The 22,938-nt window shown below is 36.3% G+C and overlaps 1 protein-coding gene across 9 annotated transcripts in view; it reads right to left on the bottom strand.

Moving 5' to 3' along the window:
- Nucleotides 1-22,938, bottom strand: part of POLK (DNA polymerase kappa) — a 38,160-nt gene that overhangs the window by 7,663 nt on the left and 7,559 nt on the right. For 5 of the 9 annotated variants that reach the window (XM_075136754.1, XM_075136753.1, XM_075136756.1 and 2 more), the window contains exons 2-10: nt 17,443-17,621; nt 14,891-15,010; nt 9,194-9,367; nt 8,684-8,815; nt 7,912-8,065; nt 5,476-5,691; nt 3,562-3,686; nt 3,212-3,378; nt 1,024-1,056 (exon numbers count right to left, since the gene is read on the bottom strand). In XM_075136754.1, the coding sequence (XP_074992855.1) occupies nt 1,024-1,056; nt 3,212-3,378; nt 3,562-3,686; nt 5,476-5,691; nt 7,912-8,065; nt 8,684-8,815; nt 9,194-9,367; nt 14,891-15,010; nt 17,443-17,580 (1,259 nt within the window). In that variant the 5' untranslated portion in view covers nt 17,581-17,621. The remainder of the gene's footprint in view (nt 1-1,023; nt 1,057-3,211; nt 3,379-3,561; nt 3,687-5,475; nt 5,692-7,911; nt 8,066-8,683; nt 8,816-9,193; nt 9,368-14,890; nt 15,011-17,442; nt 17,622-22,938) is intronic. The other 4 variants (XM_075136759.1, XM_075136760.1, XM_075136758.1 and 1 more) reach the window with 1 other exon arrangement.

Raw genomic sequence — 22,938 nt, 5'->3', positions numbered from 1 at the left:
GCTGCCAAACTAACAGGATGAATATTTTACTGTGGGTCCCACACTATTGTCCAAGGAGTAACTCATGTTACCCTGGCAATGCTGCAGTGATTTACAGCATTGCAACGCTGCAGTAATTGGGAAGCTGTGAAAGTCCTAAGTTTGGAAGGGGCAGGATAGAGAGAATGCTATTTCAGGCCCATCTCTTCCCCCCATATAAACCAGTTCCATGATCTCAGCAGCCCATTGACATCTCTGGTCTAAAACCGTTTCCCTTAGGGAAAAAAGAAGGAAAAAAAAAAAGCAGAGGGGTACAATAGGCTACCCAGATTATCTGTCCGCCTGCAAACCAGCACAAGACTACAGCCATAAATTTCTCAGCTCTGGGCTTACTTACGGGGCTTACTTAAGCTGCCCACAACTATTAAGTCTCAACAGGAATAAGAATCTTTTCTTATCTTCTTTTCTAAGAAGAGACAACACATGACATAATTATTACGGTGCTCTACAGATCTTCCTTGCAGTATTTTCTTTTTAAAAATGAACTTTTGGAAATGACACACACCATCTTCTTGAGGAACTTTACACTGGTAAAAACTTAAAAGTTAGGAAATGTAACCAATTTTAGTTAACCATCAAAACTATTGTCTGCTTTGCAAGTCTACCTTATGCTATACTATGCATGTGACTGCAGGCTGCTAGACTGATACTGACATTAAAATGGAACATATAAAAAAATTCAAGGCCTTAAATATTTCCACCCTCTATTATGTCTTAAAGACCACTTTGATGCATTAAAGGCATTAAGAGAATCAGATGATGAGAAAAGAGAACACACAAACCAACAGAAGTACCTCCATAGTATTCTGAAGCCAAGGGAAAAAAAAATAATGAAAGTTTGAATCTGATTTAGCGAGCTGGTTGTATATGCGTTTTTTTAATACATATAAATACACAATGAAATTATATGACTAAGTATACACTACTTTGCATTAAGTAGATTTAGTAATTAATGTAATTTTTTTCAATATTAAAGAGGCATACCTTTCAGTGCTCATACTTTTTCTTTCTCCATCCCTTTAAAAAGAAGAACAATTTATTATACTCACTTTACCTAGAATTGTTCTCTTTTCAATAAACTCCGAGTCAACCAATCATGCTTCAATAACTAACAGCACTCTTCCATAAAATCTGGATGTTAACTTTTTCTACAAATCTTGTACATGAAGTTTAAGCGAGTGTGAAATGGAGAATTTTTTTTTAGAAAAACTTAAACTACTGTAGATAAAGACACAGATCAACCACAGACGTCAATAAAAATAAAGTTTGTAAAAAAAAAAAACCAAACCAACAAAGCTCCCCTCTCATATCAGAAGGAGTCTTATTTAAAAACAAAACTAACTACAAATCCTATGCTGTCTCACCTAGGTATAACCGTAAAGCACTGCTATTAAAATCCTGAACATACTATGTATATTTGAAGATTTGTTTATCTGAGGAATTAGTTTGCTTTCTGTCTAAATTATTGCCCATGTTAAAGGTGATGTGTTAAGGCTTTTTTTATTTGTTTGTTTGTTTTTTTCTTTCCGCTTTCAATTGAGCATCCTTTAACAACTCTTCTGCATATAAGGAGTTCCTCAGAGCATTTTCTTTTTAGGTTCTTCTTCTGTTTGTAAAAATTGGAAATAACAGATTTGGTATCCTCAGAGTTTCCTAAAAGAAGGTGGTCAAAGACAATGACCATAAGATAAACCAACTACTGAGGACTCAGGTGTTAAGGGCTTGTTTTCTCCACACTGAAATTAAGTTGGTGCTAATAAAAATAAAACCAAGAAATAAATTTCTTAGACAACACCATTAGAAATGTGTTCCCCTTCACAACGATAATCTTGGCTTTTGAAATGCTCCTGTTTTTTTTTTTTTTAAAAAAATGTACTGGGAGATTTCCCAGACTGTATAACACCTAAACAGGGTGAATAAGGGGAGAGAGTGCACCAATTATTAAAGGACCATTTGAGGTTGCATTATCTTAACAGAAACAAGTACTTGGAAAACCGCATTTTATCTTTTACCAGGTCACCTTCACAAAGTCAATCTTACTGCATATTTTGTTTCAAGTCAACATACTTGAAAAGAAAGAAAAAAACCAATACAAAGATTTGTGCTAGCACATTACTGGTCTACGAACTGCTATTGCATGTATTATTTTGTAGTCAAATGGAAAAAATGGAAGATCTATTACTGTCAGAGATGGAACAGAAATAATACAGAATAGGTCTTTCAGAAGTACATAAGACACTTTGGAACTCCTAATGAAAACAAATCATTGCCAAGCCATTTTTAAATAGAATTTCAGCACTTTGGGAAGGATAGAAGGATATTTAAAGAAGGAATATTTAAAAGAAAGGACTCAATCCTAAATTAAAACTCTTGGTTACACAAAATGCTATGGGTGTTTTTTTTTGTTTTGTTTTTTTTTGTTTTTTTTTTTAAGAACAATGGCTCCATGTTTGTTATCCAGGACAGGCTTAGAAATGACGCATATAATTGAAAAGACGTATTCACTAGTAAGACTGATTTCTCCCCTCCCAAACAGGACGCTAAAAAGCCATTAAAGTAGCATGAACCTTAAAGGAACAGATATGGAGAAGGATATAAAAATCTTCAGGTCTCTTCCAGCAAATTCACAAGTTGGTATTACAAATATGTACATTAACACAATAGGAGACACAGAAACTTCACTTACTTTCATTAGAAATACGACAATTTACCACCAGAGAAGATCAGATACCAATGCAATTTTCATTACAATCAGATAATAATAAAACCCAAGGAATGTAGATTGTTTTTACAGAAGAAAGAGGACTGAACACCTCTGCTTAGGATAACTCATTTCTCTTTAGCTATTTTAGTAATTATGAGGTTATCCTAAATGATACTGACTTGATTTCTTGATATACACTTATGCACAACTTCTCTGACAGACTTTTTGGATTTCATATATTAGACGTGGCTGTACAAACTTTTGCTTTTTAGTGTTTGGCTGTTCTGTGTATCTTAGCCATAAGTGTAACAATAACAGGTAAAAGAGATCTTTTAAAATACATTAAACAAGCTAAATTTTCATAATATTTGTTTGTCAATAAAATATGTCTAAAATGTACAGCATGTAACATACACAAGGAAAAATTTAGAAAAATGTAATTGCAGGAGAAAAACCCCCAAAACATACTTTTCCAAATGTGTTGAACCCAAACCAAGGGAAATATCCAAGAAATTACGCCAAGATGCTTCTGAAAAAAGAAGAGAAAGCAGTGCCCTCTGCTGGTAAAGTTCTGAGCAAGTCACAATTCCAAGGGCTTTTAACATCTTCTCTGTTACTTTTCCTATGCCTGGCACCTGAAAAAGAATAAGTATCATTATGTTGGAAACTTTCCATTTGTAGATCCAATACCAAGAACAATTTAAATCAAACACAACTGGGCCGATTACCTAGAAAAGTATATTTCTTCAGAAGAAATCTTGCTTTTAGAACATAAGGAACATACGTGCTTGCGTAGTAAATGTCATGGTATCTCTTACCTTTCTAATGGGCAAATCTTTTAGGAAGTCTAGCACTGCTTGTCTCTCAGGAGCAATTCTGCATTGCCCGTTAGGTTTATTACAATCACTGCACATTTTTGCTAACATTGTATTCGGCGCTATTCCTTAAAAACAAACAAACAAAAATCATATTTTTAAAAAATACAAGACAATGTTTAATTTCAACTGTCCAATATTTAAAAGCACAAGAGGAGCCTACACATTTAGCAAAGACTAAGCATAAGCAAAAGAATGACCATAACTGATAACCAGATTTGTTACAATTCCACAAAAAAATTTTATAATAGACATGTGAGAACATAAATACACGTGGTAAATTAACTATAATGGATGCACCAGATAAAGTGTACCTACCATTTTAAGATAGTCATGGTAACACAACACGCACTAATCAGTCATGAAGGGTTAATTATCAAGTGTTTAAAAATAACATCAGTTACATGATTGAACGATTTTATGATGGTGATTACAGTAAGACAAAAGGAAATGCTTACAACAGCAGTTATAATGAACTCTTAATAAGAAGGAGATATTTCTTACTTGTATTTCAGCAAAAAGACTAAATTAATTTTGACGAAATTTACCAAATAGAAGTCTTTTGTGGGCTACCACTCTTATGTAGTCATTTAAAAATATATATATATTTCACTGGTACTGGCAGCGATGAGGAGAGATTGCTCTTTTCTATCAAAGTAACTGTTTTTACAAATGAACTCAGGAATTGGTTTAGCAAGAAAAACGGAATTATTCTGCACTACAGCCCTAGTGGTCTAAATTTTTATTTGCTAACTGATATAATGTATTATTGAAGATGGTACAAGTAATTCTATTTATTATTGATTACCAGTATTTTTCCAATTAGCCTTCTAACTGTTTTTCATTTTTGGGCTTAAAACCCCTGATGCACTTATAAAAGCTATATCTGTTTTCTAAACATTAACTCATTCTTAGGAAGACAAAATTTCAGTAGAACAAAATTATTATTTGGCTACCACTCATGAGATAACGTACATGGGAGGGGGGGTCTCATCCTGCTTCTTCCTTTACCTGTTGCTTTACCTAGCTGCACTAGCTGTTCCTTTACCTCTGCTTACATTCAACACTTCCCTAGCCTTCCACATCTGCTTCATAAAGCTCAGCACTCCCTGATGCCTCACTGGCCTGGTTCATAAAGCAGATCAGATGTCATCCAAACTAAGTGGCTGGGGATATACTTTTTTTTTAGTGACCTAATCCAAATTATTATCAGAAGAGTTGAGACTTACAGGTGGGTTGCCAGAAGTCTATAGACAAAAAACTTGAATGGAAAATATTAAAAAACTAATGAACAGTTTATTAACTTCATTAACTTCAACACTTATTTACTTCTCTGAGAACTAACTTTTTAATGAATTTTGATATTGCCTTAAGCAAGAAACAGCATGGAGAGCTGTTAGAAATACTTATCAATATGGATCTGCTATTCAAACTAACTAATTTAGCAACCAGCGACAGATTTGACTATGACCACTGGCTTATGAAAACAGTTTACATAAAGCACTAAAACAACAACCACCAATGCTAAGATCAGCTCCTGAGCGCACTGGTCATTCTTCCACACTACTTGTATTTCAAGAAAGAAGCAAAAAGATGATATAACTGTTTCTAATGTTAAAAAAACAAACAAACAAAAAAAACCCACCAAAGCCAAAACCAGGAGTGACTTTGATAGCCATAACATCTCTTGAAACACTTGAAAGTCACAGTCTTTGCAGACTTGCAATGAGAGCATATTTCTTTGCAGCACAAGAATGCTGTGGCAATGCTAATTTCTTAATTAATGCCCTCTGAGATTGGAGTAGAAGACATTGTGGAAATACAAAGCATTATTATTACTCATATGTGTCTAAATACCTGCACTAGCCGTCAGTTGAGTTTTCTGCTCAATCCTAAAGCGAATTTCCTTCACAACTTCCTCTGCAGAAGTTCCAAAAACAACCGAATTTTCCACTGATTGATCTCTTTGTTCAGGATGGTCACCCATCAGAGGTGTACTGTCTTCAAACAGTACCGGTGAAGAAGAGTATCCATCTTCCTTAAATTTGGCAGATACATTTATATCATCTTTATCTACGTTAGATAGAAACACAAACAATTAATCTATCCATATAAAACATATACTTTATTGATTTCCTTCTGCAGTGGCTGAAGAGAGTTCATTGGCAGTTTTATTTTTTTCCTGTTTGGAAAAAAAAAATGTAATTATTTAGCCAAAGCGATTGCATTGCTTTTTGAAGAAAGGAGAGTCATAACTGCTTTGTTCTTAATATGATTTGAGCTTGGCTGAGATTGGAAGAATTGGCTAGGAGACTGGACATAACTTCTAGAAAAGCAAAGGTTTAATGGTCTGTTGCTGTAGCAGCAGATAAACATCAAAATTTTGGCATTATTTTTGTTTCATATCAGAGTGAAGGTCAGATGCTCCTTTTTTTTGTGGAAATAAAAATCTTTTGCAGAAGTTTTTTCAATATTCTCCAAAGAAAATGAGGGTTCTGGAATATCTGGTTCTAGAACCATCAGCCTGGTAAGCTTCTTGTTTTCAACTGCAGTCATGGTCGAACAAGTAATGTCAGCAGCCCTTTGGCTGACTCTACCAACTTTCCTATTACGATTTCACATTCTGAGTGCTTGTTTGTGTTTCAGAAGAACAAAGATGTCAGAGAAGTATGAAGAGGCACATGACTACACATCAGTGTTATTTATTTTGTAAAGACTATGCCAGTTTGTTTCCTTCTATTCCATTAATGCTTTTCAGTAGGAGTGTATCCTTGATTATCCTCTTAATGGCTATTTAGATAATTTCTGAATACTGAGAATATAAATGTTTCGGCTTGTGCATCAATCAACCATTTGTATGACTCCTCCTTTTTTATTATTCCCAATTGGGTATACAGTTATGGATGTGGTTCCAACTCCATCTTCTAGAGCCAAGTGAAATCCAGTCATATCTTAAGCCTTACTGTAACTCCAGCAGCGCTCATTACTTTATACATTTTTAGTCTTGTAAAATAATCACGTAACTAGAGCTTACGCACACTGTCTTTGCAGACAATTTCTTACGTTTCTGATGTACAGGATCACTATAGTATTTTAGGAAACACCTTTGCAAAATACAAATAATCTTTAGAGCTCTAAGTTTATTTATTCTACACTTCCTTAAGTTATAAGATTATTACTACTTATTTGCAAAATTATCATGCTGAACTGTAAAAGAAAAATACACACCTAAAACACGCAATTGGGTTTAGTAAACCTAGTACACTTTTCACACTTTTTACTCAAGTTAAAACAAAATAAATCCTCCAAATCCAAATCATCGTCAGCATACCTCTTCTGCACGGGTGAGTACTAAAGGAAGTAAACTAACAAATCAGAGGTAGAGTATTGGGAGGATGAATTATGCAAGGACTTAAGATTCTACACTTTCAATGGGTGCAGCTTATCTGAAGCTTACTTTATATGCATGTGTGACTGGTATGCTCTGCTCCCCACCCCTGGTAATGCAGTTAGCATAACTAGCGCCATTTTATAAGGCAAGCAGCCATCCTCTGTTACCGAAAGGGTCATGTATTCCTTCCTTTTCCCCTCATTATCAGGCCCTGAAGGTCCTGTGCACCAAGCAGATGAACCAAACAGATTTCTTTTTCCCCTCCCTATTGGCCTCAAGGTTCCTGGGCACCAGGCAGACTACGCCCTTCCTTGCCAGCCTTGAAGGTCCCAGGCACCCAGCCAAGCCGGTGTTGGTGATGACCCCGCCACAGAACAGGGAAGGGTAACGGCACCCAGAGCACTCCCTGTAAAACCAAGCAGTGACAAGTCGTAAGGGGGAACCTGGACCAGAAGTGCTGCCGGACAGCGAGGCCGTGACCCCCCCATGACCAGGGACGCCTCCACCATCGTCTGCTTCCTCCGAGGTCTGAGGGAGTGACTCGTATTCTTTTACATGATTTCGAGTCCAGATTATGATTGTTATATATACAGCAAACCATATATTAAGATCCAACCCAGTCTGCAGAGGGTCCACGTGATTAGAAATCATAAGTTAAGTTGTATTATAAATTCTGTATTACACTACTTACAGATTGTACTACATTGATTATGCTTGTAGAAATCCTGTGCTACTCTAATCGTAAATTCTGTGCTATACTAATCACAATTTCCTGTTAAGAAAATAAAGTTTAAATTGTAACTACGATTTAGTGCCATCATCATTCTGCCAAGGATCCCTTAAAGAAACCATCTGTCCTCTCATTGTCAAGTGACGGCATGAAAAGAGAGTAATTCACTTACCTTTTTCTGTAGTGCTTTCTGTGTTAAAAAAGAATCTTCTCTTTTCTTCAGGCCAGTTCAGCCTTTCCTCCAAGTGATCAGTTATGTTCAGGTAGGCTTCATCTAGGCCCATAGGCATAAAATTGGGATCATATTCAGCCAGTATTTCTCTAACCTTGATAAACACATAGTGAAAGTTTAAAGCCATGTTGCTGTAAGAGCAGATCTTGACATGCAATTATGAGGTGAACAAATGTACTCTGAAACTTCGGGATGACCAATCAATATTACAGATATTTATAGAACAAATTATTTATTGATATCAGAAAATTATAGTACTGCTTCTCACAAGTAGCAAGGTATCAATAGCAAGTGAGAACTAAACAGGTTTTGAGCAGTGTATTTTACTGCAGGGGTCATTAAGATCAGTGTATAAGGACTCTACAGGCACTAGGTTCACATACACTGCAGTAACCACCTGAATAAAAATCTGGGGACCTCGGAACTCAGCAGAGCACATGAGCTGATGCACCTTTTTGTGCACTGTGGGTCAGACATCACATAGGCAAAGGTTAAAAAAAAACCCACCTAAGTTTTAAATTACATTCAAACTAAAGTTATAGCCAATATTTTAGAGCACTGGCTAGTGCCACAGGCAAAACTTGTTAGAAAAATCGTTAGTCATAAATGCATCTTCCCAAAAGGCAACGTAATAAATTAAATGGTCAAAACCAAAATCTCTACTTTTTCTCCTGTACACTGACTTTTGTTTAGAGAGCACTTTCAGACTTACCTCTTTACTCACTTTGCCATATTTTTCAAAGTTTAATGGTACTATAGTTAGATGTGGACACAGCTTTTTAGCAATAAATCCAGGCATGGCTGCACGTACACCAAATCTCCTAGCGTGGTAATTTGAGGTGGACTTAGGAGAGATTAAATAAGTTTAGTGTTCAGTAATCAAGTTTTACTTGAAGTTTAGTATTAAATAATCAAGTTCTAATCACATATCTCCACGCAGAAAACACTGACAAGGCTGAGAGTTTATATGCATTCCCCCACCCCGCCTTTCAATCTGTTTACATCCTTTAAACTTTCATTAGTACACCTTTTACTGAAAAATAAAATCCAGTTTATAGTCTAGTCTAAGAACAGATGTTTCCTCTATGATTTTTGTTATTTTTTCCACACTTATAAAAATTCTCTATATAACAGTGACATTATATTATGTTATTATTGTATGGTTTATTAGGCTGTAGATTCACGTAATTGATTTCTGTATTAGCTTGACATTCGGCCTTACCAACATACTCATTGATCCCACTGCTATAGGCTTTTCCTTCAGCTCTGGATTGTCTCTCACTTCCACGGCTGCATAGAAGGCATCCATGTCAATGTGTACAATCGTACTGTTAAGGTTACGGCTCTGTTCCAGTTCTATCACAAGTTTGTCCATCTGAACAGAATAAATCAATAACTGAAAAACTATTAACCTGGCAGAAGTGCAACAGTACAGATGATCCTAAAAACTCAAATGCATCTGGCATATCGTTAAAAAAAAAAAAACAACAACAAACCCAAACCCCACCAAACCAGCACCAACAAAAAAAAACACAACCAAGTTTCTGATGAAACTTGCTCTCAGAGAGAACACTGCTGCAGCAAATGGTTCAAAAACACCCAAAACCCAACGAAAAAACCCCAACCCAACAAACAACAAAACCCCACCTATGTGGGAAAAAAAAAAGATACATCATCTGATTCAGACAGAAACTTTGTAAGACCACTGAATATGCAGCTTTAGCTACTATGATACAGGTTATTTAAAAAAACTGAAAACATGCTATTAGAGAATTTCCAACACTCCTGAATTAAGATATCACACTTCAGAAAATTGGCCTAGACAGGTGAAGAGAAGACCAACAGCTCACAGGGCAAATCCATCTACCTTGTCTTGTCAGAAATAAGGTCTCAAACAAACAAGTTAATTTACTGCCGAGTAAGCTACTATTAATCCCTTCAAAAAATTCCTCAACATCTGTTACAGGAATCCACATCATGTAAGGGTGAACTGCTAGCAAAACTGCAAGGTGACTTTTAAAGAAAAGCCCATACACAGAAAGAGTGTCTCACTCTAAGAGTCAAAGATGTATGGTCTACTAGTAGACTGTGAGCAGTACACCCGCTTCATCAGTTCTGTAGTGTTGTGAGGCAGAGGCTAAGCACACAGACCTCTCCATTAAATACTTTTAATTGTGATTAATTTGCTTGCATTCTTTTACTGGAAGACTTGCAGATCACGTGCTTGTTTCTGAAATATCTTTCAACTATGAATGAGGTATGAACTGTAAGTGTCACCAGAAAGCATAAGCACGTTACTTGACAGGTCTACTGATTTAAGACGACTATGTTGACAGCATCATCCTAGAAGCGAAAAAGAAAATATTAAAAAAAAAAAAAAAAGAAGGAAAAAAAGGAAGTGCTGTCAAACTATGACTAACTAACCACATTAATGACTATGCTAACCTCTATTTACACAACAAAAGGTTGCTACTGCTAGGAAAAAAAACAACAAATAGGCATAATAGAGCTCAAGAAATGCAAATAGTGAAAAGAAACCGAAGTTCACTTTGCTTGCAAACACAAGGACACTCACACACATTCATGACATCAAGATACTGTTACAAAAATGTCTCTGGCTTGATTGCAGTGGGTTTATAGTCCTGGAGAGGAATGTTTACATGCAATTTGCACAGTTACTTGAAGACAGTTTCTCTCTTTTTCCCCTCGACAGAGCTACTTAATAAAAACATAAAAACCTTATCCAAAAACACATCTTTGGAGCTGAAGACACTTGAACCAAGGCAAGTGGCTATGAATGTTCCAACTAAATTGCTGAGTAATGATTTACAAAGTCTTTTCTCCGTTTTGTTCCAAGTTGATTTGAGGGATGAAAGGCTAGAATGGGGCCTCAAACTAGGCTATTCCATACAGAATAGCACAGTATGCTCCCTGAGGCCAAGAAAACTGGCTTAGACAAATTAAAAGCACAAGGGGAAAGCCATTCAAATAACAACCAAAAAAAAAAGTGGGGAATTTACATTATTTTCATTACGCTACTAATTCAGCAAGGCTCAAGTCACACTATAATAATGAAAAGCATCCTTATTTTAAACTATACCTTACAAAGAATTTTCAGGTTACGCTCAAATTCAAATTGCTTAATTAATTAATAGTGTCAATTGCTCCTCTAGTTACTTAACTTCTGTATTTCAATGTATCATATTTATAACAAATTTCTTTTTGCTTTTTCTCCCCAAATGTATTTCTGACATGATATTTACTGATTAGCTAACATATGCATCTAAAGAATGAATTAAAATTACAGTGAACTAATCAGAAATACAAAAAGATAACTCTTCAGCAAAAGCAACTGTTACAAGTAATATGCCAAAACAAAAACCACCCAGAGGTACTCAGAGAATTCTGGGGACCTACAAATGTTTCCTTAGTAAGATAAGGAAAGTTATGGTATAGTTCCTTATGGCAAGCCAGGCTGACAAGTTTTTAAAAGCTGCTTTAAATTTTCCTTGGAAGATAAAAAGAGATACTAAGGTTTTTTATTTTTTATTTCTAAGCTAGGTGAAAAAAACCCTAAAAAGTACAAACTGTAATTAGAAGTTTAATTTTGCTTATAGTGACTTTTAGACAATTTAAAGAGTAACCTCTCATTCTTCCTTATCCCGCGATACAAAATACAAGTTTTCTATCTTAAATTGTCTTGTCAAAGTAAGACAGAAAAGATTATTCAAAATCTCTTTTACATTTGTAAAAGCATCTGACAAGGTAAAGAGGTAACAAACAGTGATACTATATTATGACAATAGTAACTATTTACAGAATAAACATCTGGGATAAAACCCATACGGATAAAAATAGCAAACATCAGTACAGCAGTTTGCAAATCTGGTAGCAGCTGGATACTTTTCAAAATATTATTAACTACTGCTGAATTTCAAGCAATTCCACTCTAAGTTGTTAGGATAATCTAACACTGTTACAGAAAAGTTTTCAAAAATTAAGAATTACATGATACTGTACAGTGTATAATTTCCCTTAAAAGACAACAATGAGATTCATTAGGAAAACTTCAAACTACCTTTCACATTTCAGATTGTTTAAAAACAAACAACCAAAAAAACAAAGAAATATTTGTACACAGAAATGGCAGTTTTAAGAAGATTTACAAGTACTTTCTAATGTCCGATATTTGCAAAATCAATGGTGGTAAATGCCCTTCTGCAAAGAAGGCCTTCTAAGGAAAACTGTAAAAATATGAGAAATACCCTCACAAATTCCTTGGCATATACACATGCTAGTGGTGAGGAAGACAGCATTACGTTGCAGATTCTACATTTTATTTACATTACTGTTTCCACCATGTAACCAGGATTTTGTCCAACAAATCCAGTAAGTGGGAATTTGTTTGTTTGTTTGTTTTTACACTACAGCACTTCCATCAACTGCCAGCTTAGGAAGCCGTATCTGAGCCTCTAACCATCCTACAAACAAGACTTGATCTGCAGATGAGAACTTGCAGCTTTCATAGAAATAGATATATGGATACCTTTGTAATTCTGGAGTACCTCCCACCTAAAAATTTTAGGAGAACCAATTCTCTCATGGTATATCAGAAGATAGCAGTAAAAAGAAGAGTTATAGAACTTGATAGACAACAACAATAAAGAAGAAGAAAGATAATGAGAGCTGACTATATCCATATCTGAAGACCTAGAGAAGCTGATTAAATAACACACAGCACATATTAAAAAAACCAAATAGGACAAATAAGATTTGCAAAGTTAAAGGTGGAAATAATGGCCTGGTGAAGAGCAGCTGGTGGGTAAGTGACAGGAAAAGAGGGAGGCATTTAGGATATCAGACACAGACAGATGAAGACTAGCTATGTCGGGAGACTGGCGGGGCATAGACAAGGACTGCTTTGGAAAGAGAACTGATGGTAATCTGTGGATGTGGGACAAGAAAAGGAAAATTCAGGATAGGAAAAATTAAAAGAAAGAAGAGGAGAGAGCAACAGGGTCAGAAGTTGTAAAGAAAAAATGAGGGCAACAACAATAATGAATGAGACCTTATCTGCATACAGAGGATGGAACCAAAATCCAAGATTTCAAGATGTTTTTAGAGCAGCAAAGATCTAAAATTAGCCAGCAAAAAAGTGTGCATGTTATCCCCCTCTAACGACAGTTCTCATGCAGTATGGCAGCTGACTTAACAGTTATTCCACTGGAAATAAAGACGACTGCTATTTGAGCAAGGGCATAAAGATTTCAAACATGGGGTTTGAAACTCAGGTCCCAGTAAGCTTTTTTTAAGCTTCTTTTTTCTTCTATAGAATGCAATTTTCATACAAAACATTAAAAGAAAATAACATTATGTTGCAAGATCAAAGAATCAAGTTCAGAAAAAGACAGCATGAGGGTAGTCAAAGCAATTAAAATGTATAGGCTTTCACTATATGCACTATATATTCTTTAATTATATAACCATACACTAATTTTATAGGATCTGTGTCATTCATTTTATAAGAAAGATTGTTCTCCATAAAATGAAAAGTTCTGTGGTGAAGGAAGGATGGAAATGGAAGTATTTTTTCATAATTAAATGACTTAAAAGCTACCCCCAGAAAACTAAAAATAGAACCAGACAAGCAGAGACATAACTGATCCATGTTAAAGATTAACTAAAAAGAATTGAGGCATATAAGCTTATAACAAACTTTTCAGAAATACTCTGAGAGTAATTGCAAGCTTTTCTGGGCACAAATTTGAGATACTGGCACCTAATCTACAGAAGTGATTTGTAAGTCTGCAATGAACAAAAGAAAAAACTTGGGACCTACAATCCTCACAATGGCATTCAAAATTAATGGATGTGTTTAGTCTTCATGTGCTTCAGCTCCTCATCTACAAAACAAAAATATCACTCTACTTTGCTAGAGAATTGCAAGAATAATTTAAAGGATTTACACTATGTGGTGTACAATAGAAAAGCCTATGAGGGAGTCAGTAGTTCTGCATTCAAAGCTTGATTAGACTAGTGTACAACAAATAAAGCTTGGGGCCACCCATTGAACAATGAGGACAACAGTAAATACTGAATAACTGCTCACTCAGTGAACACTGTCTGCACTGTGCACTGAATGAAGCAGGAATCCTGTTAGGGAAGAATAGCAAGCAATCATGTAATTAAAGACTGAATCACAGTACAAATGAAAAAGGAAAGGAATTAAGCCTCTACAAGCAACTTTAATTCTGTTGCGCCTAAGAATGCTTAGTGTGCAACCTTGGTGCTGTTTTCTTTTAACAACCTTTCATACATGGTAATACTTTGGAAACTATTACCTATCATTGGCATTTAAGAAGAGAAATAGCTTCTTCGTCTTTCTAGTTCAGGACACTCGTATTTCTTATGACTGCTTGCCATGATGATTTTTTCATTAATTAGCATAAATAAGGAATAAATTATATCCAGAAGAGTTGACAACTGTGATGTCCCTCATCCCATTGCAGGCCATTGAGCACAAATATACTTACATTATAAAAACAGAAAGTAAACTCAAGACTGATATGATACTTACTATTATGATACCTATTAACTTATTAATACTTATGTAAAAGTATTTAACAAAACTTTTACATAAACAATAATGACATCCCTTTAAAATTGATCAGACTTGGAAGAACAGGAATTACTTTGCTTCGCTTTACTCATTTAGAGAACATTTCAGAGTGATCTTACAATCTATTCTTCTAGCAAATTTATTAAGATTACATCATCAAAACATTGTGAACTTTTACTTGCACAACTAACATCAAAATGGTAGTTAACATTGTGCTTATCACCAGAATTTAATGTAATAAACACACCAAAATGTTTATCATGCGCCATTTACTCCAAAAAGTCTTTACAAGACTAGTACCTGCAGCTGTGCTTTCAAGAGCTGTCGTGTTGTAATTTTCTCTTTTAGCTGCATCATTTTTTCAATGCGTTGGTTAACTTGTTGATCTTTTTTAAGTTCATTTTCATAAAATCTAGAACCCTGGAAGAAAATTGCAAAAACACTAAGGTTTTTATTTGTCTTTTCCTATAAACATCACATTTGATCTTTAAACACAGAAAACATAAAACACAGTAATGGTTTCTAATGCATACTTTGGATTTTCACATAAATGATACACAAGAGAGACCAGTGGTGCTTTACATCTCTCCTCAAATGACAAATATATTTCTCCTTCTCAGATCCCCTATACTCAGATGTGTATAAGGGACTATTTAGAGAACTTACTATGTTTACTCATTCTAACACTTGACAACAAAAATTCCAAAATAGTAGATAAAAGTCAAACTATTATTTGCAATACCTCCACAATAAGGAGTATAAAACTGTAAAAAAATCTGATTTAAGCATTTAATCAGCATGGAAATAAATAATGACATTGTAAAAGTCAAACCCACTTATAATGTTGAGTATTTCATTGACCATTTCATCTTGAAGGACTTTGCAGAATTACAAACTATTTGGAAGAGGATGATAAAAGGAAATGGGTATAATAAAGCCCTCTTGCTCTCAAGTATGTAATTGCTCCTTCAAGAAAAGGAATGAATAAAAGGAGATGTAATGAAACCGTAAAGAGACAACAATCACATACTGAACATATAATGCGATTTCCCTTCCTGACTCATAACAAAGAAAAGAAGGCATACAATGAAATACAAAAGAGGAAAATTCAAAACCAGGAAATAAAATATTTTTCTTGCAACATCTGCTTAGTTTATGAGAGAAGTAACATTTGCAGGAAGAGGTAATATCTTTTACTGAACCACCTGATAAAATCTGCAAAAGTGGACAAATTCTTAGCTCAAAGCTTCTGACTACCAAACTGTCACTGATGCCAAGAATTCAGCCATAGTCAAATAAGAATCAGGCGCTTATATAAAAAGCAAAAATATCCGCTTTTATAATAATGATAAAAAGGGTGAATGGCAAGACTGTAATGTGTCATGTCTCATTGCTTAGAAAAAATCTCTAATTAGAAGCAATTAGGGTGTATCTTCTTTCAATATCAGACACGCATGTCCTCTTTTCTCCCCTCCGCAATCAAACATGATTTGTTGAGACTCACTGAAAGAAATAAGTACCAAAATGTTGGTGTGGGAAGCAACCCAATACTTCAGACTGTTATTAAGTGGTTCGTTTTTTTACATGTCATGCAGTATTTCACAGTTTAAATGCTATAAAAATCTTGTTGTAATACAATTGTGGGTAGTGTTTGTAGGTGTAATTTTGAAGATGAAATAAAAGCTTAAGAAAAAGAATCAATGCTTCTTTTCAGATTTCTCAAGCTATATCTGGTATTTATATTCTTTTGCTTTTTTTGACAGAAATAGATGTCTTCATATCCGTTTGAAAATATATGGCCTATATCAGTTTTGAAAGCCTATTTTACAGTTCATTCTATTTCATACAAGGAAATTAAATGGTAACTGTTCCGAGAAAATAATTTATCCAAATATCATTATTAGGGATATGTGTGACAAAGCACTAAGTTTTCAAGAAAGAGTGAATAGAATAAGTAGAAGAAACATCTAACCAGTAAGGGGCTCGATAGCATATAAAGTATCATCAAAGTGAAAATGCAAGCAAAAAAGAGTTTGCCAAACAAGAGCTGTTTGTAGTATGTTTTCTTCCCCCTGTCCCCGCCCCTGCAATTTACCGCAGAGCAGTAGTAGTCAACACAGAATTCATGAGCAGAATATCAAGCACATCATTTAGGGACATAGCAACACCAAATGAAATACACATTTGTGCAAGGAAAAGTAAGAAAACTCAGAGTTGCTCAAATAAAGCATATTATTATCCCCATATAGTTCTATGTGAAGACTTTCCGATAACAAGTTAGAGGACTAATATTTCAATGCTTTGTAGATTTGTGGGGTCCTCTGTGGATCTTTGGTACAAAGTTGCACGCTGCTGGCCACCTCTCTTGAATACTGAGAAGAAAGTCAGGAAGACAGGCAGTAAGCACAAAGAAATTCTACTGAAAGTACTAGAAAAACCTCATTACATCAAATTCATCAGTTACAGGAAGGTGACCAATAAAGGTAGATCTGCTTGGCTGATTAATGATGGGGGGTGGACAAAAGGAATGCAAAAGGGGAGAACAAGAGGCCTAAGGAAGCTGAAACCTTCACAATTACTGCTGGACAATGCTGTGATATGTACTGCTTCAGGCAAAAAGGGAGCACCTAAGGACGTACTCAGCTGTGTTGCTCCACTTCCCTGTGGATGAATCCAACAGCACCCTATGGTACCCTAAGCTACAGTTCCTCACCTTTCTCCCCACACAAGCATTCCTTCTTAGAAGCTGCCCTCCATTTATACGTGAGGGATAAAATTTGGAGAAGGGAGGAAGAGGGCCTTATGATACTGGACAACAGACAAAGCACCAGGAAGAGAGTAATCAAACCAACCTTCGTAGCTTCCATGATGATTTTATTGATTTTCTCTTTGTCCAAACCTTGCATTCCAGCTTTGTTATCATTGAGGCCCATTCTAAGTAGCACTCCATCATTGCAAGAGCTGTTATCAACTTTTTTCATGTCGTCCATAGCACTTCTTGAAAACAAGTACCTCTTTTAAGACTTAATACCTGAAAAAAAGAATTTAAATCATATTTTTTTCTAAGTTCCAGCTGAAAAATAAAAAAAAAATTGTGGAATTCATTTGCTGTATTTATTGAATAAGCATTTTATACTTATTCAGAAAACAACATACTTATCACGAATTTGAAGACTTGTATTCCTGTAAAGTGGCTGACCTGCCACATTCACCACATAAAGCCGCCTGTAACTCTATCTGTGTTTGGAGACAGTAAGATTTTACTTTTTTGTTAACTTAAAAACATACTCTCTTAAAAGCTCCCTTACAGAAATAATTGAGCACCATCAACTTCAGGTAAAGGCTAGTACCTTACACATGCACGTGAGATTTATGCCTGTATGTTATCCTGTCAGATGAAACAATACTGCCTTAAACACAAAATACTGCTCACTAGATTATTACATTAAAAGAAAAGAAATTGAACGATTTTTAAATTGCAGAAGACCATTGTTCATTTAGTCCTCATTCCTGCTTGAGACAAGCCATAGAATCTTTCCCAGTAATTTCTAGCTCAAATTCAAAACTTTTGTCTTAAAGCTCATCTTCTAGAAGCAGATGGCTTCAATTAAAAGTTTTGAATAAAACACTATTGTTTAATTCAGAGTAAAATTCATGCATTCTTTTTTTCCATTAATTTGTAGAGCCACGGTATCCAGCTAATAGAACTTACCAAGCCTTTACTACTCAGTTACTGCCATCAGTAATTTCTTATACATACAGGTACTTCCGATACATGAACTTCTGACATCTTCCCTTGTTGCTTATGAAAGTAAATAGCTGAATCCTTCAGTAGGCTCTAATCAAATGGCAAACTGTCTAGTTATTAAATTGATCTTAAAAAACTAAAGAAAGCAAATTTTATCCTCTGTAGCATGAGCCTCTGGTCTTATTTTTCCCAAATTAAAACAAGCAGAATCCAAGTGTGATACTGCCATATATTACTTAATATGTATTTATTACTGGAAAAGCATACAGAAAGAATTTCCCTCTACCCTATGAGTTGCTGACTCATAAACCACTTCAGCTTTATTCTCATGCAGGAAGCACATTCACTTCTAAACTTCCCCTTCAAGCTGCTCCCTGTGACAGGAGCCCTTCTTGTTTGGAGGAGCCACACCCTTCCAGGCACGTACAGCAGCTCCATGAAACAACCACAAATTACACAAATCTAAGAGTGTTACATTTTTGCTTTAAATGCCGCTTTCCCACTCCAGGACTTAAGTGGGCCTTATTAGCAACCAAACTGAAGAAAGTCATCACGTATTTTTGCATTTAGAGATGAACTTTTGCTATTAAAGAACCACATGGGTGACTTTTTTAAATTAATGGTGGCAATGTTCGTGTTTTCCTAAAGATCTTCTACAGGCCAGTCAGTCTCACCTCTGTGCCTGGGAAGATCATGGAACAGACCCTCTTGGAAGCTATGCTAAGGCACATGGAGGAGAGGGAGGTGAGTCGAGACAGGCAGCATGGCTTCACCAAGGGCAAGTCCTGCCTGACCAACCTAGTGGCCTTCTATGATGGAGTGACTACATCAGTGGACACAGGAAGAGCTACAGATGTCGTCTATCTGGGCCTCTGAGGCCTTTGACATGGTCCCCCACAATATCCTTCTCTCTAAACTGCAGAGATATGGATTTGATGGTGAACGAGGAATTGATTGGATGGACGCATCCAGAAAGTAGTGGTCAACAGTTCAATGTCCAGATGGAGATCGGTGACGAGTGGTGTCCCGCAGAGGTCCGTATTGGGACCAGTACTGTTTAATATCTTCATCAATGACATAGACAGTGGCATCAAGAGCACTCTCAGCAAGTTTGCAGATGACTCCGAGCTGAGTGGTGCGGTTGACACGCCTGAGGGTCGGGATGCCATCCAGAGGGACCTGGACAAGCTCAAGAAGTGGGCCTGTGTGAATCTCATGAGGTTCAACAAGGCCAAGGGCAGGGTCCTGCACCTGGGTCAGGGCAACTCCCAGTACCAATACAGGCTGGGGGATGAAGAGATTGAGAGCAGCCCTGCCGAGAAGGACTTGGGGCTACTGGTGGACCAAAAGCTGGACGTGAGCCAGCAACGTGAGCTCGCAGCCCAGAAAGCCAACCATATCCTGGGCTGCATTAAAAGAAGCGTGGCCAGGAGGTCGAGGGAGGTGATTCTGCCCCTCTATTCTGCTGTGGTGAGACCCCACCTGGAGTACTGTGTCCAGCTCTGGAACCCTCAGCACAGGAAAGGCATGGACCTGTTGGAGCAGGTCCAGAGGAGGGCCACAAAAATGATCAGGGGGATGGAACGTCTCTCCTATGAAGAAAGGCTGAGAGAGTTGGGGTTATTCAGCCTGGAGAAGAGAAGGCTTCGAGAAGACCTTATTGCAGCCTTTCAGTACTTAAAAAGGGCTTATAAGAGAGATGGGGACAAACTTTTTAGCAGGGCCTGTTGTGACAGGACAAGGGGGAGTGGTTTTAAACTAAAAGAGGGTAGATTTAGACTAGATCTAAGAAAGAAATTTTTTACAGTGAAGGTGGTAAAACACTGGAACAAGTTGCCCAGAGAAGTTGTGGATGTCACATCCCTGGAAACATTCAAGGTCAGGTTGGACAGGGCTCTGAGCAACATGATCTAATTGAAGATGTCCCTGCCCACGGCAGGAGGGTTGGACTAGATGACCTTTAAAGGTCCCTTCCAATCCAAACTGTTCTATGATTCTATGAAACACACTAGCCAACTGAAGCCAAGATATTAAAGAAAGCCATCTTAAAAAAAAACGTTCTGACAAAAATATCCTGATTTTAACCATATTCTATTAATTCAGACTATTATTTATGATGTCTTCCGAAGATGCAAAATCAGGTAAGTGATGCTGTGTTTATCTCCAGCTTGTTGTATTTCAAAGAACAGAAGGTGATATAGAGACTAGAACTCTTCTCTTGACCCTTTATTATCACTTGAGCTACTATAATGGCAACTAGGAATGGGAGTGGCTTCATAGCTCTTATGTGTATCTATCAAATAAAAGACCACTATGGTGAACATTTTCATAAATTTTTCACTTAGAGTAGGATAATCTCTTTCAGTTAACGTACACATTTACCAGAACAGGTTTGCTAGACTTCAATCAAAGGTAAAAGCACTGCATCCTGCACAACATTCCAAGTTTCATCTCAAGCTCCTAAGTACCCCTTTATCAATTAGTTCCACAATAATTCCATTGTAACTGGCAATTACTGGTAAGCAACGGGCACAATTCCCAATAAATACTTTCCTCAAGGTAAATGCCCCTCCACTATTCCCCCTGGTTCTTTTATCACTCTTTCCCTTCAAGAATCTGGAATGAACACAAGATTGCTTCCATTTCCTATTCCAGTCTTTGCAACATTTGTAGCTTATTCCTGAAAGTGTCTTTATCCCTACCACATACAAATCTTTGCCCTGTCCTCAGTCAGATCACTCTTAAAGGCTCAGTTTTATAGCAGAGGCTTTAAACACTAATTCATGTCAGTCAATAGCCTTCTCTATTACACTGTTATATATCCGGTGAGAAGAAAATTACCATGATGATACCAGTGATGGAAAAAATAATTGTCTTTAAAAAGCCTCATAAATGGTAGTCTCCTGATGTGTTTTATCTTTTCAGCTTCTTGTGTGGAACAAAATACATTGCTAGTATCGGATGATAAAGTGTATAAATATCAAATAATACCTTAATTGGAATTAAGAAGAAAACATTTATTTGAGGACATGACATTAGTTCTCCACCATAGCTTAAAGGTGTATAGAAGGGAAAACATGAATAACAACTGATACAATTTTCAGCCCCTTAACATGAACAGAACCTGAAGATTATCTTGGTTTCAGATTAACAGGTCTGGAAAAAAAATATGTAAAATATTTAGCATATGAATGAATCACAAAAGCTACAATAAGACAACAGATATAGCACTGTCAGGTAAAACCAGTGGATCATCTGCCATAGACAAAATGAAAATGGAAATATTTAAGGGAAACGCAGGAGAAGAACAGTTTGAAACACTATGCAAAATGTGAACAAAATGTCAGTGTAGAAACTGCTAAGGACAAGTAGTAACTGTTTTAATGGAAAATTGACCTACAGAAAACATTTAGCTTGTGGTGACACAATCTTATAAAATTTTTGCTAGAGCAACTTGGAAAAAGTGGGTAAAGGTTTAGAGTCTAATGAATACTAACTCAGAACAGTCTAGGCGAAGAGTGACATATTTTTGGCATGCTGTCACCTCAAGAAGCTGCTGCAAGACTGAGCTGTTTCCTCTAACAGAACACACTGAATCTCCCTCAGCATCATACTGAGTAAAGTAGGGTGTGAAATCAGAGAAGTCTGTGAAGGCAGTCTACAGTTAAATACTATCCTATTATTCCTGTGATTTGGGAATGGGGGGAGGGAGCAGGAAAATCATCTACAAGTGCAGGAGGTGACTTTCCAATTGCTACTGGAAGGACTTTTAAAAGTAAAGAGGAGGATTTCGGCAGTGGATGCCAACAGTTAATGCAAAACAAAGAAGTGGAGAGGAGCCACAGAATAGCATCACTGTGTAGGAAACTTTGTTCTTTGTTAGCAACCTGGGACGCTTACAAGAGGAAAAAGACCACTAATAAAACCCTAATCAAGCTCTTCTAGGAGCAGGCACAGAAACTCAGCTGAACCAATCAGACAGGGTTATATAGTATATGAAAGTATCAAGAGACTGAAACAGCAGTAAAATCTGAGCAACGATTCAATTTCTAGTGCCTCTACCTTTATTCAAATTCAGCATATTTTGGGACAGTTGACTGAACTAGCCTGAAGGAAATGGCTTGTATTTGATCCTGTGCCACTCCTCCAACTTCAGTAAAAATCCTCCAATTCCAGCAACAGAAACCCTGTGTGTTGTGTGAAAACTTAAATGCCTTCATATTATTATTTTCATGTAATAGAATAATACATAAGAAAGATAAAAAATATTTCTAAGAATATTCAGTTCAGTGGACACTGTTATTATGCAGGTTATTAACACTTGCAAAGTATGTTTACAGTTTGCCTTTTATTGATAGCACTAACAACTTGTTGCAAAGAAATATTAGGACTGCAAAATGACACCAGTATGGAAGAGCTTGAAAAAGAATTTATTTACATACTGAATTATGATTTGATGCATGTAAATTGAGTACCAGTCCTCATAAAGCAAATCAAATTCTGACATCTTTGCTATCACAGATGCTCATGCCAATAGTGAGATGCAAAGAAGTTACTAAGACACACAACTGCCTACTTCCCCCAGAGCTCAAAAGCTAAA

Source organism: Calonectris borealis, chromosome Z (assembly GCF_964195595.1).
Source record: "Calonectris borealis chromosome Z, bCalBor7.hap1.2, whole genome shotgun sequence".
Lineage (NCBI taxonomy): Eukaryota > Metazoa > Chordata > Aves > Procellariiformes > Procellariidae > Calonectris > Calonectris borealis.
This window is presented reverse-complemented; position numbering and strand designations above follow the sequence as displayed.